Source organism: Nycticebus coucang, chromosome 9 (assembly GCF_027406575.1).
Source record: "Nycticebus coucang isolate mNycCou1 chromosome 9, mNycCou1.pri, whole genome shotgun sequence".
Taxonomy (NCBI): Eukaryota; Metazoa; Chordata; class Mammalia; order Primates; family Lorisidae; genus Nycticebus; species Nycticebus coucang.
Genome location: NC_069788.1, coordinates 46,360,253 through 46,378,022, shown reverse-complemented (window position 1 = coordinate 46,378,022; position 17,770 = coordinate 46,360,253). Strand labels below are relative to the sequence as shown.

The 17,770-nt window shown below is 51.9% G+C and overlaps 1 protein-coding gene across 11 annotated transcripts in view; it reads right to left on the bottom strand.

The window, feature by feature from the left end:
- Nucleotides 1-16,995, bottom strand: part of COL11A2 (collagen type XI alpha 2 chain) — a 29,316-nt gene extending 12,321 nt beyond the window's left edge. The window contains exons 1-30 of one of the 11 annotated variants that reach the window (XR_008382553.1): nucleotides 16,704-16,995; nucleotides 13,613-13,762; nucleotides 13,269-13,479; nucleotides 12,670-12,832; nucleotides 10,974-11,165; nucleotides 10,114-10,191; nucleotides 9,712-9,963; nucleotides 6,099-6,158; nucleotides 5,956-5,997; nucleotides 5,482-5,544; nucleotides 5,086-5,160; nucleotides 4,437-4,523; nucleotides 4,148-4,204; nucleotides 3,923-3,976; nucleotides 3,775-3,828; nucleotides 3,629-3,682; nucleotides 3,394-3,447; nucleotides 3,176-3,229; nucleotides 3,050-3,094; nucleotides 2,870-2,923; nucleotides 2,455-2,499; nucleotides 2,184-2,237; nucleotides 1,938-1,982; nucleotides 1,749-1,802; nucleotides 1,474-1,518; nucleotides 1,250-1,303; nucleotides 1,095-1,139; nucleotides 836-889; nucleotides 419-526; nucleotides 187-280 (exon numbers count right to left, since the gene is read on the bottom strand). Coding sequence is in view for 7 of the 11 variants with exons in the window: in XM_053603207.1 (XP_053459182.1) it covers nucleotides 419-526; nucleotides 836-889; nucleotides 1,095-1,139; nucleotides 1,250-1,303; nucleotides 1,474-1,518; nucleotides 1,749-1,802; nucleotides 1,938-1,982; nucleotides 2,184-2,237; nucleotides 2,455-2,499; nucleotides 2,870-2,923; nucleotides 3,050-3,094; nucleotides 3,176-3,229; nucleotides 3,394-3,447; nucleotides 3,629-3,682; nucleotides 3,775-3,828; nucleotides 3,923-3,976; nucleotides 4,148-4,204; nucleotides 4,437-4,523; nucleotides 5,086-5,160; nucleotides 5,482-5,544; nucleotides 5,956-5,997; nucleotides 6,099-6,158; nucleotides 9,712-9,963; nucleotides 10,114-10,191; nucleotides 10,974-11,165; nucleotides 12,670-12,832; nucleotides 13,269-13,479; nucleotides 13,613-13,762; nucleotides 16,704-16,785 (2,385 nt within the window). In the remaining 4 variants the exon portion in view is untranslated. Of the gene's footprint in view, nucleotides 1-186; nucleotides 281-418; nucleotides 527-835; nucleotides 890-1,094; nucleotides 1,140-1,249; nucleotides 1,304-1,473; nucleotides 1,519-1,748; nucleotides 1,803-1,937; nucleotides 1,983-2,183; nucleotides 2,238-2,454; nucleotides 2,500-2,869; nucleotides 2,924-3,049; nucleotides 3,095-3,175; nucleotides 3,230-3,393; nucleotides 3,448-3,628; nucleotides 3,683-3,774; nucleotides 3,829-3,922; nucleotides 3,977-4,147; nucleotides 4,230-4,436; nucleotides 4,524-5,085; nucleotides 5,161-5,481; nucleotides 5,604-5,955; nucleotides 5,998-6,098; nucleotides 6,159-8,616; nucleotides 8,797-9,406; nucleotides 9,470-9,711; nucleotides 9,964-10,113; nucleotides 10,192-10,639; nucleotides 10,653-10,973; nucleotides 11,166-12,669; nucleotides 12,833-13,268; nucleotides 13,480-13,612; nucleotides 13,763-16,703 lie in introns of those variants that run through there. The other 10 variants (XM_053603208.1, XR_008382552.1, XM_053603207.1 and 7 more) reach the window with 10 other exon arrangements.
- Between the last annotated feature and the right edge of the window lie 775 nt (nucleotides 16,996-17,770).

Below are 17,770 nucleotides of genomic sequence, written 5' to 3'. Positions count from 1 at the left end.
ACAGGACAATTATATGCCCGCCTCACAGCCCTGATAGAAGGAATTAGTGTCCGGCACATGCCACGCACTTGGTGAGAGTCAACTCTGGAGATTGCAGACCTCACTGGCTTAGACTCTCTCCCTTCTCAGAACTCCTGCTCCTCTCAGTCTGGACACAGTTTCACTCTGCCTCACACCCACAATTACCTTACATGCTTCTTCTCTACCAAACACTTCATGACAGGGAATTTTCCTTGACTGTTTACATATCCCCTGGCAATCTGTCAGCAGCCAGGAGATGCTGCATACAGAGAGGAGCATAATGAATGCACGCTGTCTTTGACTGACTCTGACTTCAGTAGTGGGCATCCCCATGCCCACTCTGACCCCAGTGTCTACGTCTCCTGGGACCCAGGCACAGATTCCCCCATTCCATCACCTTCTCACCCATGAGCCCAGGGGGCCCAGGGTCTCCAGTGGGTCCAGTGCGTCCCTTTGGCCCCTCAGGACCATCTTCTCCCCTAGACCCAGGAACTCCAATCTCGCCCTGAGTGAAAGTGTAGGAGAAGTAAGTTTTGGGGACTGAATACAGAGTCTGGGCCAGAGGAGAAGCAGGCATCAGTGAGGCTAAGTAGAGATGTCAGGGTCCCAGAAGCTACTACAGGACAGAGAGCCCACAGGGGCAGTGTGGGACAGGCAGTGGGGCTGTTATCCTGCTGGGATCAGGCTCCCAATGGAGCACAGCACCAGAGTTGGGGAGTCCAGGGTCTCAGGGCAATAAGCTGGCAATTGGGGGCTCCAAAGTAAAGGATCATTAAGAAGCAGAGCTGGGAACCAGTATGGGGTTTCTACTCACCCTGTCACCTTTCACGCCTATGTCACCTTTGAACCCAGGAAAGCCATCCTCGCCCTGAGAAAGACGGAGGTAAGAGAACACCACAGATGACAGAATGTTGGGCTTTCAAAGGAAGGGTTTCAGAGAACATGGGTAAGGGTGGGCTGGGGATCTGAAGGGCAGCATGGGTAGGCTGGAGGGAAGTGTGTGAGAAGAGGAGATGGCAGGAAGGTCATGCAGGCAGGATGGAGGTGCTGGGATGCAGGGGCACGGTGCTCACCTTCTCACCCTTATGACCCTTTAGACCCCGAATTCCATCCACACCCTAGAATGATAGGGGGACAGAGGCAGAGTGATCAGGGGGTGGAGTGGTGGGAGGACAGAACTCCCAAGACCTCATCTTGCTCGCTGGACCACAGCCTAGTAGTTGGTTACCTTGACACCTCGAGGTCCTGGGTATCCTAGAGGACCCTGAGGTCCAGACGGACCCTGGGAGAAGAAATAGAGTGTCAGTGTGGAGGGCCCCAGAGTGAAGAAATGGAAGTAATGACACTGGAGTCTGGGTAGGGTTACAGGGCACAGGGATTGAGAGTATTACGGTAAGGAAATCCCAAGGACTCAGAGGCCGCAGAGTCTGGGGGAGATGTGGGAGATCTCACCTGATTTCCTTTGGTTCCAGGGGGACCTTCCTTCCCGGGGTGACCCTAGGGGTAGGCGACAGAGAAAGTGACTACTTGCCCCTACACCCCTCCCTACACTTCTCCAACTCAAATTCCCTGTGACCTAATAAAGCTAACTGAACATGGGCAGACACCACCAGTGAACTTTTAGTGCCAGGGACACAGTGGATGAATGGTCATTGAGGGAGCTTAGAGGCTGTGCATAGGGGTAGAGGACTGAGGGGAACTGGATTAAGAAGTAGGGACTCACTCACCGGGGGTCCATCTGAGCCAGGCATGCCAGGGAGCCCTGGTTTCCCTCGAGGACCCTACAGGAAGATGAGGAGGCTCCAGGTCACCAGAGGGGTCATGTCTGGACACAGCTGAGGTCCCAGCAGACATTTAGGGCGCTCCCTACACCCACCACCCAAGCCCCTTGTCTCTCAAACCACTTACTCACTTACCTTCTCTCCATGAGGACCGATGGCACCCTGGGGCCCCGGAAGACCCTACACATAGAGAGAAAGGTCTCAGGAGCCTCCATTCTGTCCCATAGAGAGAGTACGTGAACCATCCCCTTCTGCCCATTCAGAGCATGAGCAATGAGAACCTGAGATCCTTAATTTCCTGATGCCGTCTGGGGTCTGACCCATTGTGGAAGCCCAGGGGAAGTCACTAAAGTTGGGGAGGGGGTGGGCAGGACCACTTACCTGGGTCCCAGGAGTGCCCTGTTGTCCAGGAGGTCCTGGCTCTCCTTGGGGTCCCTAGAAACAAGTGGCCAGGCAGGGGTCAGAGGAGATGGGGGCAGGTGTGATGGGAGTAGATCTGTGGAGTGAGGGGAGGACAGAGAGTGAAGTCCCAGTAGATCAGCCAAGAGGGTAAAGTGGAAAGTAGGCAAACGGTTAACATGGTGGTGGACAGGACCCTGGCAGGGACCTTAGGGATGGAGATCAGGGTGGAGTCTCTATTCCCATCACTCACCAAGCTCCCTTTGGGGCCTTGAGGACCATCCATGCCTCGGACGCCCTGAAACATGAGAGGGGTGTGAGCAATCCCTGGAGGGACTTATGGTTCTGAGAGTCCCAGCTATTTCAGAAGTGGGATGATCAGACCTCCAGTTCATCCCAAACCAAACCTAAGCAAACATAGCCAGCCCAGATCTGCAGGGTGTGGGTTTATAGGGTTTTGTTTTGTTTTCCTTGAGGATTTTATTTTTCTTTTGGCTATGTTTAGGGCCTTTGGTGCACTGCACCACATGGCCCTCCCAGTGCATCTGGGGGCAAAGGCCGAGCAAGGCAGGGCTACATGGAGACCAGGGAGGGGGGCAGGTGAGGAGGGAAGACAGTTGGGGAGGTCAAGCAGTCACATCAGGGTTGGAAGTCAGGAAGTCACTTACTGGGGGTCCAGGAATACCAGGTGGGCCTTTCGGGCCAAGGAGACCTCGAGGACCCTGCATTCAGGGTAAGCAGAGAAGATAACATGGATGGGTTAGAGAAAAATGTGTCCCTTTAATGTCCACAAACCACTACTGCTTCTCCAGAGCCCACTCCTCCAAACCAACCCCCTGGACACTCACCGACTCTCCAGGCAGCCCACGAGGCCCAATCTCTCCATCGTCTCCCTGGAGGAGAAAGACATGGTGAAATGGCTTTGCCTTCTACACTTCTCTTGCACCCAGCCCTGTGCTTGCCACAACACTTACCCGTGCTCCATCCTCACCAGGGGGCCCTGGAAGGCCCTGGGCACCAGTATCCCCCTGGAAAATAGGGAACAGGGAAGAGGGGCCTCAGAGCCTCCCAACACAGGCAGACACAGGCCCTCTTCAATTCACAGAGCTCCTACAGACCCCCAAGCCTCCCTTCCTTGCTTCACCTTCCTCCACAGATCTACTCCCATCACATCTGCTCCCAATCTACTTACTCTGTGTCCCTTCTCCCCAGGTAGCCCTGGGAGTCCATCAAAACCTCGGTCACCCTAGGAGGAAAAGGGGAAACCAGAGTGAAGGCCTGGCCCCTTCCCACCTCAGCCCTCCCTACAGAGTTCTGAATGGAAAGGGAATGCATCCTGGGTGATCCCAGGGAACATCATCATTCTCAGGCAACAAATGAGCACAGGTGGGACTGAGAGACACAGGTATCAGAGAGGGGCCTACTACCTTCACTCCAGGTTCTCCAGGCATCCCTCGGGCTCCATCAGCACCTGCTCTGCCCTGGAAGTGCAAGGGAAGCAAGGGAGAGCCAGAAAGAGGTGAAGTCTTCCATGTTCCATGCCCCTCTCCCTCAATACCCCTAGAGGACTCACCCTTTGCCCAGCTTTGCCAGGAGGGCCTGCAAGGCCCTGAGGTCCTCTGGGCCCCTGTGAGGGAAAAGTCAGGCAGGGTTAATGGGCATAGACAACAGGAGGCACTGGGCAGTGGATTGAGAATGGGGCTGGGGAAGGGGGTGGTCACCTGAGGTCCTAGGTCTCCAGATTCTCCTTTCAGGCCAGGGCTTCCAGGTTGTCCCTAGTGGAAAGAAGAGAGGATGGCCATGGTGAAAGACACTCCCAACAGTGACCTCAGAGACCTCCCCCAAAGAAGCAAAACAACTTTCATTTTGGCCCCTTTCCGGAAATATCCATACCTATTCCCCCATACAAATAAAGGATCCTCTGCCCCAATACCCTACACACTCACCAAGGGTCCAGGGCGACCTGTGTATCCCATGGGGCCAGGGGGTCCACGGAGTGCCAGCTAGGGCATCAGGGAAACAGTAGAGCTGAGGGAGAGACAGCCAGAAAGGCCCCAGGCCCAGCACACCCTCCGAACTTGCCCTTCAGTTCCTGATGCTTATCCACCACTCTGTGGTCTCCTCAACCTCCATCGCAGCCCTATATTCACTCCAACTGATCCTTCCACCCCTCCTGGAGCCCTTGTTTCCCACAACACCCCTCCCTCCACCAAGACCCCCTCCAGCCCCACTCACCCGCGCCTGCTGCAGGATTGCCTGGGCCTGAGCCTCCTGGGCTGCCACCACAGGGCCCTTGTCACCCCCACCACTGCCAAACCGGAACTGAGGGGCAAGGAGAGAAGGTCCAAGTTCTCCTCCAGGAAATCCCTGGGACCTTCCCAGCCAGAGGCTTCATCCAGCATCTCTTCCCCACCCCTAGGTTCTTCCCCATCCAGCACCTCCCATGGGTTCCAGACAACTACCCAGAGGTTTTCAGAAACTCAACTCCTGCCTGCCTCCCCTGCTTTCTAGCCTCTGCCTCCCAAATGATTCTTTCGGTTTGAGGTTGCTGTAAGCTGGGCTGTCATAGCACTCTAGCCTGGACAACAGAGTGAGACTCTTCTTCAAAAAAAAAAAAAAAAAAAAACTTCCCTTTGGTTCCAGACCCCCTGAAATATAGGAGTTTCTGTCTGGTTCTAGATGATTCATTTGGTTCTAGAAGATCCATGTTTGATTCTAGGTCATCTAATGAAGCTCCAACTCCCTCACCCCAAAGACCCATCCTTCAGGTTGATGGTCTTTATAGACTTCTGCATAGCTTCACTGACCTTCTGGTTCTTGGTGATAGAACACAATTCCCCTGTCCTCTCCCTCATCCCATTCCAAATCCCAGAAGACAACTCACTGGGAGCATGAGAGACGTGCCAGGAGGGCCAGGGGCCCCATCTGATCCAGGGAGCCCTGCTCGGCCTGGGGGACCCTGGAGTGGGGAGAGAATGATAAAGACACAGTGACAGATGGGAGGTGCCAAGGGCTCAGCATCATGTTGAAACCCTCCTCAAAGAATAGACCCTCCCTAGATCTTTCCCAGGCCCCCCATCTCCATGGAGAAAAATGAAGGTGAGATACCTGATTGCTCCCCTCCCCAACTAGAAACTTCCCTCCTTTCTGGGTCTGGGAAGTATGCTGCCCCTTCATTCATCAGTCAGAAAGTTAACAAGGAATACTGAGCTTGGTAGCCCCTGCTGGGTATAGATGTCACCACTCTACTGCCACCACCCCCCACAGGACACTCCCTTACCCTCTCGCCAGGGTCTCCAACTGGTCCTGGGTTCCCTTGGATGCCAGGGGGACCAATCAATCCCTGAGGAACAGAAGAGCAGAGGATCAAGTGTGGCTGAAGAGTGACCTTACAGAAGAGGTCTGGGAATTTGGGAAGCTTTGATTAGAAGGACTCTCCAGGGACCACACCTACGGTTCATCTTACAAGGGTACATGTGAAATTTACTAGGTGTAGAATATAAATGTCTTAACACAATAACTAAGAAAATTCCATGAAAGCTATGGTAACCAGTTTGATGAAAACATTTCAAATTGTATAGAAAACCAGCACATTGTACCCCATGATTGCATTAATGTATACAGCTATGATTTAATTAAAAAAAAAGAAAAAGAAAAAGAAGGTCCCTCCAGAGCGCTGAGAAGGAGGACTAGGCATATGGGTGAAGGGTCTCTAAGAAAAGAATGAAGGCTAACAAATCACAGCCAGACTCACCGCAGGGCCTTCTGGGCCAGGGGGCCCCTCCACAAGCATACCCTGTGGAATCAAAGGTTAGAAGGCAGATAGGACAAGGTTAGGTCCCCATCCCCACTTACTTCTCTTTCCACCACCTCAGCCCAGTGACCAGTGTAACTTACAGGTTCCAGTACTGCCGGCTCCCCCTTCTCTCCCTTCAGCCCCCGGGGTCCATGGGCAGCCTGAGGGAGACACACATGTAACCCCCAGTGGGGCCTGTGAGCATCTAGGACACCAGGACTTCCCCCAGCCCAAATCCAACCTTGATTCTTAGGTCCTAAAGAGACCTCCTTGACCCTACCCTCCTAAATTCCCTAGCTCTCCCCCAATACCCTTTCTTCACAGACCTTCCTGACCTGCCAAGAAGACCTCAGGGCTCCCTGCTCACCAGTTCCCAACCCCACTTCAACAAACACAACTTCTCCATCTCCCTGACAGCCTCTTTCAGGAAAGTTCTCAGACCCTTCCTGGAATTTCAAACCCCTAACCTTCCCAAACCCTCTAAAGGATCCCACCCTGTTCCCCAAATTCCCTCTTGACCCCAGGAATGCTTAGAATCTTATAATAAATAAATAAATAAATAAATAAATAAATAAATAAAAACTACTTCCTTACCCTCAACCCAACTCATCAAATAACTATCTCTCTAAGATTGTGGACAGATTTTTATGTGGGGGGGAGAGAGAGGGCATATATCCATGTGAAAATCTGATAAAAGCAATAGTTTTTTTCTCCAGAAAAGAAAAAGTACATGCCCTTGAGCATAGAATTTTACTTATATTTCAAGGGGTACACAAATTTAAAAACTTCCCACAGGTGGCTGGGCATGGTGGCTCACATCTGTAACCTTAGCATTCTGAGAAGCCAAGGCCAGAGGATTACTTAAACTCAGGAGGTCGAGACCAGCCTAAGCAAGAGTGAGACTGTAGTCCCAGCACTTGGGGAGGCTGAAGCAGGAGGATCACTTGAACCTAGGAATTTGAGGTTGCTGTGAGCTAGGCTGATGCTAGCCCAGGCAACAGAGTGAGACTCTGTCTCAAAAATTAAAATAAAATAACAAAAACTCCCCACAGGTTAAGCATCCATATTTTAAGTAAATTTGGAGGATGGTCTCCATTGATAACGTCCAACTCAGTCCTCATAACTGGCTTTTGGAAAAATATAGTTTAAGCTCAGTTTCCCAAGCTCAAGAGCACCCCCTGTTATAAGTCCCCTAGTTCCTCATAGCAAGAGGCTATGCCTTTCCTCTGGCCCTCATTTATAATCCAAGACTACCCGTTCCCTCCCTTTCATGCTTCCACTCAGATAGCTCTTCCCAATTCTAGGACCAGAACCAAGATAAGGACAGGGAGAATGGAGGACATTCATCACCACCCTCAAATCTCCAACAGAGATCTTCAGAATGGTCCCCTCCCCTCCATCCTGACCAAACAGAAGCGATCAGTTTCCAAACTCTCCCCAATCCCAGATTAACCCCAAAGATGCAAAGAGTAGCATAAGAGAAAGGCAGAGAGGATACAGGGTGGCAATAGTAGAGAAAGGAGGTAGAAGAGGCAGCAGGGTAGAAGAAGCAACAACAACTGCAGGGCAAGCAAAAGATGAAGCAGAGGAGATAGGAAATACTCCGCTGACAGGGAGAGGTTGAAGACATGGGGAACAATCAAGACAGACAGGACAAAATGACAAACACTTGGAAGCAAGAATGATGCCAGGGCCAAGAAAAATTAAACATGGCCAAGATGGCTAGAAACCAAACTGGAAAAACAGGAAGAGGTTGGACAGACAGGAAGCAGCCTAGAGAAGAGGATCCAAGAGGTGAACCTTCAACAACAACATGGCTACCTTGACCAGGAGAGAAAAGAAATTCACAAAACAGACAGAAAGTGACTCCTGCAAAGGGAATTATGACAATGAAAGGTAATTCTTCTAGAAAACACAAACACCAAGGCTACGACACACAGGAAGTGGCCGTGATAAATATCTAGGCCCACAATGGAAACTTTATGATTTAGATGGCCTAAGACACACACAAAATGGCTTATTGTCAAAGGATTTTCACAAGACAACATGAAAAACTGGGGCCAGATCACACAGGTAACAAATCCCTTTCTGTCAGTCTGATACTAAGCTGGACACCATGGCTGAAGAAGGCAGGAAGGGACAAACAAGAAGTGGCAGGTAGTTTAAAAAATGTGACATAGGAAATTAGATCATTTGACAACAATATGAACAAAATATTGTTTTAACCAAGAAAAAATGATAGAGACAGACTGAAAAGGGACACAAGGTAGGGGCTTATTAACCAAAAGCTATATGAAACCCAGCTTGATTGATTTTAACAGAAAGTGGCCAAGAAAGACAGAAATTAAAAGTGGTCAGGAATTAAAAATCCTGGCCACAGGATTTTTTTTTTTTTTTCAATCCTAATGCCCTGGGCAGAAGGATCCACAAAGAGGGTAAGACATTTGGCAAGGGAAGGCAGGATATCTTTTCAAGCAACATATACATCTTATGTGAAGAGAAAATAGCACACCACCAACAGGAAGTAATGCACAGCCAACAATGACCAAAACCAACAAGAGACAGTTCTTGTAGCTCCCACTGGTGGTCACAGATGGAAGAGGAGCTCTTTTCACTTACGGCTCCTGAGTGGGCTGTCTCCGCAGAGAGGGCAGGGCCAAGCTCCGTCTCCTCACGATAATCGTCCCCATAGCCATAGGTGTAATCGTAGGGCCCTGATGGGGGGTCCGTGCCACCCTCCCCATAGTCCTTTGCCTGGAACCTGTCAGCTGTTGGGGGGACCTGGAGATCTGTCTGCTCCTTCCCAGGTGGAAAGGGAGAAGGGGTAGACGAGGGCATTAGGGCAAACAAGAGGCTTTCCCTGGACCCGGGGTGTGACAACTTCTAGCCCAAAGGATTCTGAGGAGAATGGTTGTATAGAAATGGAGGCCATCGAAAGACAAAACTGGGGAGGGATGTCCCAAAAATGGGACTGGTGGGAAGAAATGGTGGATAATAAGAAGAGTGGCCAGAGGGCTGTGGACATAGAGTGGACAGTCCTTGGACATAATATTAGACAAAGGAGTACAGGGCATGACCAAAGAGAGACTGGGAGAAAGGAAAAAATGATAGCATTGGACAGAAAATGCCTCCTGGGAATGGAAATATGACACACAAAGTAAGACTGGCACTAACATGGATAGGAGGTTACTCTGAAATCAAAGAATAATGGGAGGAGACAGAGACATACTTAGAGAGCTAAGCTGACTGATAAATCTGGAGTAATCAGAAGACAGAGACCATAAACAGAAATGACAATGAGCCCTCTGGCCAGAAGAAGGGCTAGTTCATCAAGATGGCATGGGGCAAGGGGACTGGGTCACAGATGCCCATTGCCCTCAGATGGGGTGAGGGCAGGAAATGGAGTTACCTCCTCAGGGGGTGGCAAGGGGCTGGACTCCAGGATTTCTTCCTCTTCACCTGGGGTGGGGTCCTAACCCCAAGGAGAGGGGGAGAAGAGTAGCACAGGGTGGGAGGGAAAGTGAGAGGAGGTCAGCGGAAAGAGAGGCAAAGCAGCACCTATACCCCACCACTACCAAGAGCAGTGTCTGTCTGTGCTGGGGGATGGGGGAAATCTCAGATCTTGCAGCCCCTTTGGAGAGGGAACAATTGGGGAGACTGAATCTCCAAGGTCATAGAGGTTTAAGGGCAGAGATCTGGATGCCCCAGCTCTACCTTCCGGTAACCGCTGCCTCTGGTCCTGGGGGGGGCCCGGGCATTGGGGGAAGCTGCCTGCTGAGCTGGGCGTCGGGAGGGGGTAGGCTGGCCCCGTGCTTGGCCGGAGTCTCCAGTTGGAGAGGGCCTCTGGCCTGGTGAGGGGGATGCCTGCCGGGCCGCTGACCTCTTGGCAGGTGGGGTGGGCTTTCGGAAAGGGGTCCGATGGCCCCTAGGGGAAGGGAGAGCCCTGTGGTGGGGGCTCAGAGGCAGCTGCAGCAAAGAGATATGGAGGGAGCAGTGAGTGAGTAAACCCCCATAATCTAAATACATGGTGTCTCTCCCAAAAAACTAAGGAGGGAGGAGGTATCATAGGAGATTCTGGGGAGGAAGGGAAGGAATGAAGTGATCCCTCAAGTTTACCTGATAATCAGGGGTTGTCCCCGAAGTCATCACATCGTAATAGGGGGGCTCGTAGTCATAGTAGAGAGACTCAATGGGCTGGGATGCAGGGAATAGGAAGGAAGGGGGTGGGACAATTGGAGAGTGGGGTGAAGATGGAGACAAGGAGATAAGGAGATGGTTTGGAAGTTGGGAAACAGGGGAAGCATGGAGTCAGGAAGCAGAGAGTTGAGGATGGACAGAAAAGTCAGGGTCAGGACAGAGGTTGGGAGATGTGGGAAAGGTGGAAGGGGCCCCCGCATATGGGACAAAAGCAGACATGATTAAGAGATTGATCATCCAAACTTCAGATCACTGACCCAGACCATATCTACACTGGTCCAGACCCCGCCCCATCCAGTCTCTCTTCCCCCCACCACTGTGCCTAATCTTGCCCCTGCACAGAGGGGGCAAAGACTGGGCTTCCCACTCCTGCACTTCAGCAGACCCCACTTCTTTGGGATACCTCTTTCCCTATTTCTTCCCGATTTCTCCTCTTCGGTCTCACCATCTCAACTCCTTTCTCCCAGTTTCTGTCTCCTCTACTCTGCTCCCCTACTCTCTCCCAATCTCTTAATTCCAGGAAGGAATAGGAAACCCAAGGACACAGTTCCAGGAAGACTGGCAGAGGAGACACAAGCAGGGAACACAGCTCCCAGCCACAAATTCTTCATAACAGCTCTTTTTATTTTTAAATGAAAATAAAAAGATTAATGAATGAGAACCTGGGAGGAAGGGGTGATGGGAACAGGGAGGTATGGCTGGAGAGGGATCTAAGGAAGGGTGAGGTCTCTTCCCTCTTTGGGATGTGCTGCAGTTGGTGGTTCACTCAGCTCCCTCACCTGTCGCTGTGGTTCTTGATTTTGTGGCCTATGAAGTCTCGATGGTTGCTGTTTTGGTGATCTCTGGGTTCTGTGAGGCTGTTGGTTCTGAGGTCTTTCTCTCTGGCTCCCATCACACTCCAGCTCCTTCTGTTCACAAGATTCATAGGCAGCTTGGACCCCCGGAACAATGACAAGCTCTTGGATATCACCCTGCAAAGACAGGAGGAAAGAACACTGATGGAGGGGTGGGCAGCAAGAGAGACAGAGGGAATAGTCTGGGACAAATGGGAGGAGGCCAAACCTAGGTAAAACTATATAATGGGAGAAAGTTTCCCATGGGCATAGCCCTTCTCATAAGGATCTCATAGGACCTTCATAACAACCGGGAAAATCAGTAGGAAAGAGATCTTCATGTCCATTGTTCAGATACATTCCATTCAGAAAACTCAAAAAGGCAAGGACTGGCCCAAGATCACTCAGAGTGGCAGGATCAGGACTAGAACCCAGCTCTTCCAGGACTAAAACCTCTATCCACTGCCCCTTGTGGCAATGCATGGGCCTTTTCACAATGGCATCTGGAGATAGTGACCCAAGCCTTAGTTGCCTTGTCCTTCCGATAGTAGTGATGTTGAGAATTCTGAGGACCTCTAAAAACAGGGAAAGGGAACCACTTCTGGATCCAATGGCATTTATTTGTGCCAACACATCGTGCTTAGCACACCCTCCCTTGCACTTTAATTTGAAGATATTATCTCATTTTCAAAGACAAACTGGGAGCTCCTTGGGATGATAAGAGACTATACTATTCTTCTGTGTTCCCTTGGCCAGCAAGTATTCAGAAAATGTTGACTGGCTGGGTGGGTGGAGGGTGGATGGGTAGATGGAGGATCACTTGACTGAATGGCAGTGTTGGTAGATGGTGAATGAATGTGTATATGGGTGGATTGGTGGGCAGATGGATAGGAGGTACAAAGTAGATGGAAACAGGTGAATAAGGTTGATGGGTGGATTTGAATATGTGGGTGAATGAATGGTTGAATGAGGAGTGCGTGTGAGGCAATAGGTAGGTGAGTGTATTGAAGGAGGGAGAGGTTGAGCTGGTGGAAGGATAGGTGGGTGAATGGGTAGGTGAATGGATGCACGCATGCATGCATCCTTGTATGCTTGGTAGATGGTGTGGGTGGTGGATGGGCGAGTGAGTAGATAGCTGGATGGGTTTAAGAGGATAGATGGACAGAACGATAGATGGATAGTCAGGTGGTTTGAAGGGGGGAGTGGTTAAGCAGGAGGAGGATGGGCAGATAGGTAGATATAAGCCTAAATACATATGTATGTGGGTAAGTGTGTGAATGGATGGGGGGATAAATGGATGAGTGAGTGGGTCTTGGAGGCAAACATGTATGCATACATGGGCCAGCGGGTGAGTAGATGAATGCATGGGTGGTGAAGAGAAAGATGAGTTGAAGGAATGGACAGATGGGTAGACTGATGAAGAATGAATGACACTTTAAGTGGCTATGGACAGTCCTGCCACATATGTGGGCATCTAGTTCTTCTACAAGGAAAATTAGCCCTGAAGATAGAAAATAGAAATAATTCATGGGAGTAAAAATGAAGGCCTAGGGAATCAGAAGATGGAGTGCTATAGCCAGAAGGGGAGTGAGCACAATCAATGAGACCAGAAATCACTTCCTTCTCTGATTACTCTGGTTACCTCAAAGACTTCTTCATCCAGGATGCGGGCACCAAAGATTATCACTCCATGAGTATCCAACACTGGATGAGCACTTCGGGGGAGTGGCCGGGTGACTCGTTTCTTGCAGTCAATAATAAGAGTGACAGATTGGCCCTTCACAGCCACAGCTACACGGTGCCACCTGGTTATGGGAGGAGAGGTTCAAGTGACTGACTGAAGTCCACCAGGCTGGAGAACAGTTTATGGAAGAGCTGAAGCCACTGAAGATAGTAGTAACAACACAAAAGCTACCATTTATTGAGAGCTTACAATGCACCACGCACCGTGAAGTCATTTTCTCCTTTGATCATGATGATCATATTATCTCCATTTTACAGAAACTGAGGCTCAAAAAAGTTAAGTAACATGTCCAGGATACAGGCTAACACAACATCTAATGAAGGATGCAAACTCTAAAGCCCAAACTCCAGGCTAGAAGTGACTGAAGTTTAGGCAGTTCAGTAGGTCTGGTGTGATCAAAAGGGTTGGTAGCATTTCCCGGTTTAGGAAGTAGGGACTCTGGGGCACTTTTTCTTAAAAGTGTGGGCCAGGCAGACCAGAGGAGCAAACTGACTTACTTGCCGTCTGCTAGGCTGAGACCTCGGAAAACTGGCTGAGCTGGAGGTTGAGGCCGTCCAGTCTGGTCCTCATACAGGAAGCGGATGGGCCGGCCAAGCTCTAGGCCTAGCTGTCGGACACCCTGAGCACTGTAGAGAGTCAGGAGGGGAGCCTGGAGACCAGGCCGGGTCCGGACAACAGTCAGCAGAGAGAAATCTTTGGGAAAGCCTCCTAGTATCCAAGAGAGATACACACAAGTAGAGTAAGAGGCAAAGAGAGCCACAACCCCTCCCATCTTGCTGTCTGATCCCAGACCCCGTCCTATCACTTCCCCCAGGTCTCACACCCCACATGTCACCTATACCTGGGAAAAACTGGCGGGTGGGTGCACTAAGCTGAGCAGGTCGTGACACTCGGTAGGCCACATCAGCTGGACAGATGCCTCTTGTCCTCCGGACACCATCAGGGATGGAGGGGAACCTCAGGGCCTGGAGCACATCCACAGGGGGTGCACCTGGGACAGTCCATGAAGGTCAGGGGAAGAGATGTGTTCTCAGGAGGGCATAAATAGGGGACATTTGGGATCAAGGATTCAGCTGCCTAGGGCTCAAACTCCCTGGAAAAGAAAGGTTACCTTTCCCTCACTTATTTCTGAATGGGGCCTGAATGGATGAAAAACACAAAGTTACCTGGAGGCTCAGGGCAGCACTGACAGTATCGAACTCCCTGCCTGCTCCTGCTGTTCCCTCCCAGCATCTATCTGTCTTTCCTACTCTCCCTACCTGTGTTTCAGCTTATTCTCCCTCAATCTCTCTCTTAACTCTCCATGTCTCCCTTTCTCTCACACTCTCTTACCCTCTTTGTCTCTGTCTCTGTTGGTCTCTCTGTCTCCCTGGCTCTTGTCTTCCTCTATTTTCCTCACATTCTGTCTATCTTTTTCTTTCCCTGTCTTTCTCCCTCACTCTCACTCCCTTTCCATATCTCTCGCTCTCTGGGTCTTTGGCATCTGTCCCGTCTCCAGTACAAACAACATCTGGACAATCAATTATTCTGGGCATGAAAGGTGCAGGGGGGCCACCAGGGAGAGAGCAGGCGGCGGTTCTATGGGAGGGAGCTTTGAGCTGCTACAGATCCCAGGTTCATGGGGCAGGGGGAGTACAATTCAGAACATACTGAGGAAGAAGATGCAAGAAAGGGCCCTCCCAAGAGTTTATGCCCCCTGGCTTGGGAGATGAGCTTGGCCTGGGGTGCAGTTTGAAGCTGCCACGCAGAGCCAGAGCAGATCCAGGGCCCCAAGCCACACATCTGTGGATCCCATCAGAGTTCTGCCCAAAACCCAGGCAAGCTTCCCACACCTGGAACCTCAATCCTGCCTTGCCACCCCACCACCACTCCCACCTTCTGGGATCTAAAGATTCAAGACCCAAGCCACCAGCCCTGTCTACCTAAAACTCAGCTTCCTAGGGCGTAAACTACCTGGAAGACAGAGGTCACCTGTCTTTCACTTGCTCCTTAATACACACACTCCTTACACCATCAGCTACAAATTGGAAAAATCCCAAAAAGAGTTCCAGCAAAACTTTCATACAAGTGTGGGGCAGTGCAGAGGCCAGAGCAATCAGGAGAGGAGAGCTGGGTTGGGTGGGTGAGGTGGGGCAGGCAGACAGGCAGAGAAAAGGCCCTTTGAGTCCAGGAGCCGAGAAACCACAGCCTCCCCCCACCCATCCCCCTACCTGATCCTGGCCCCTGAGCATGTGGCAGCTCCACAAACACCAACACACAAGGGCCGCTTTGAGAGACCAAGGGTGAGTGAGACAGAAACACAGAGAATCACAGAGACCCTAGGCCAAGAAGACCTCGGAGGTCTCCGCCCTCCATCAAACCCCAGGAGAATACAGCTCAGTCCTATAGACAACCTACCCACAGGTCCACCCACCATCTTCCCACATCAAGCCACATACTTGACCCAGTGTCTCCAGCCTCATTTGCCCCAAAGCTCCCCAATGGGTAGCCCCATCACCCTCCACCACTCTACCTCTGCCCCTCCAAATGCCTTGCTCTGTAATCTTAGAAATTCCACAGTAACCCATTTCCCTAGAGTCCCACCTCTACCCGCTCAGGCCTGAAATGAGACAGTCATAGTGGCCAACCACTTGCCTCCATACCAGAGGGTCCTTTTTCACTCCAAGAAAGACTCCTAGAGGCTACAGACACCATACACTTCAATTTCCTGTCCCTGAGCCTCACGCTCCTCACATTTTGTAAGTTTTTTCTTCCATATCAAATCTAAATCCTTTATGCTGTCCTTTTTTTCTTTCTTTTCTTTTCTTTTTTTTTTTTGGCAGTTTTAGGCCCGGGGCCGGGTTTGAACCCACCACCTCCAGTATATGGGGCCAGGACCCTACTCCTTTGAGCAACAGGCTCTGCCCTCTTTTCTTTTTTCTTTTCTTTCCTTTTTGTTTGTTTGATTGTTTGTTGTTTGTTGTTAAGGATTCATTGAGGGTACAGAGAATGAGGCTACAGTGATTGCATTTGTTAGGTAAAGTCTCTCATTCTGACCATTTTGTCTCCAAAGCAGAGAAGACATGAATAGTCAAGTTATTTACAAATCTACCCCCAATGTTTCCAGGAGTGGGGGCTTGCTCCAACCTGCCAAGGGCCCACTGCTCCCAACCCCCTCCTATCTGACATCAAATCCCCTTTCCTAGGAGCCAGGAATTCTGGGTCCTGGGAAAAAGAAGGAAAAGACTGGGGTTGTGGACACCAGGGTCCCAGGGGAGCCTAGCTGGCCAGAGGAGGAGGGGCCGGGCAGGAATGCAAAGAGTTGGCTCTGGTCTCAGACACCTGATCCGTGCCTGTCCAGCGGCCGTCCTGTTGGCAGCCAGCCCCAGTGCTCCCCAGAGCCAGCCGCGTGGCAGCATCGAGGGCACAGGGAGGGGGAGGGGGGCCCTGTCAGAGAAGCCAACAGGACAGATAGTTAAGGCATCCCTTCTCCCCGGGCTTACTAGGACCCTTCATTCCAAAGATATAGATAGAAAGCCCAAAAGACATACACACACCTCACCTCTCAGCACTGACTGCTACCACCCCCCACACCGGCAACAGTTGGACCAGACTGACCCTGGCCATCTTCAGCTCTTCCTGAGGACCCAAGATAGGCATGCAGCCCTGTTTAGGGCTCTCTAAAGTGGTTCTCCACCTTTCAGTCCTGCCTGCCTTCTCCCAATCTCCTTGAAGTGATTGGCCGGGTGAGTCCCGCCCAATCACTTCAAGGAGAGATCCCTACTCTCGCTCCAAGGAACCCAGGTGTCTTGCCCTCCAGTCTGGACCCTTAACTCCCACAGCCCCCTTTTTAGACTCAGAGAAGCTCCTGCCCTAGGTATCAGCTGTCTCCTCCCCAGGGATAGTCAGAGCTGCAGCGATTCCAACCACCCAAGCATCCAGACTCCTCTTACCGGCCCAGCCCGGGGCCCCGCTCAGCACCAGCACCAGAGGTAGGAGCAGGAGGAGGCGACAGCAGCGGCTGCATCGCTCCATAGCTGAGTTACTGGAACGCTGGGTCCCAGCGACCCAGGTCGTCCTGAGGCGCTGACGCCCTGAGGCTGACAGAAGACGACTAGCAGGTTGTGAGCCTCGGACGCCGAGGTCCCGGGGAGGCGACAGCTTTCAGCGGCCCAGCTCCATGTGGCGAGGCGCCGTCGGGGCTCCGGCACTGCTCCCTCCTCGGTGACGGCCGCTCCTGTGTGTCCCCGGCCACCCCAGCGGCCTAGAGCCCCCACTTCGCCCCCGCCCCCGGCCCGGCCCCCGGTCTCAAGCCGCCCGCCCACAGCCACCGAGGGGAAACCCCACCCTCGATCTCTACCTGGGGAGGGAGGTGGGAGCCCTCCCTTTCCCCTTCCCTCCCTCACAGACCCTCGGACTGTTTTCCTTTGCTCCTTGCAGGGACCCGATAGCCTGTACTCTGATTCTCTTTTCGGGAACCCCAATATATCTCCCCCACCCCCTTCCTTTTCTAGGACGCAAATGTTCAGTCAACCCCCCTCCCTTCCCCCTTTAGGGGCCCAGAGCCCCCTTTCAGCAAAATCTGTGGCAGGATCGAGGGCACAGTGAGGGGAGAGGCGGGTCTGGGGGTCGCCACATTTACTTTCCTCGTCCCGCCCTGCCCCGCGTAATTACAGAGCCGGGCCTGGGGCAAGAGGGCGGTGGTATTTATAGACCAGGCTATAGATAGCGACCAATTGGGGAGGGCCGGCTCTACAGAGCAGAAGGAGCCTACTTTGGGGTAGAGACAGGCCACAGACTGTGACGGACGAACAGACTAGTCAGGTCTAAGGAGAGAAAAATGAGGGTTGAGGTAAAAGAGCCCAGGTGCAAAGAGCAGTGGTGAGATGAGAGAGGGCTGACTGTCCTAGCAAGGGTCTGGGGAAATGGGGTCACTCAGGGACATAGGGCGCCTCCGGGTGAGCAGCGCCTGAGGCTTCCGCGCCGGGCGCCCAGCGCGCCCCCACGACCGGGCACCGCG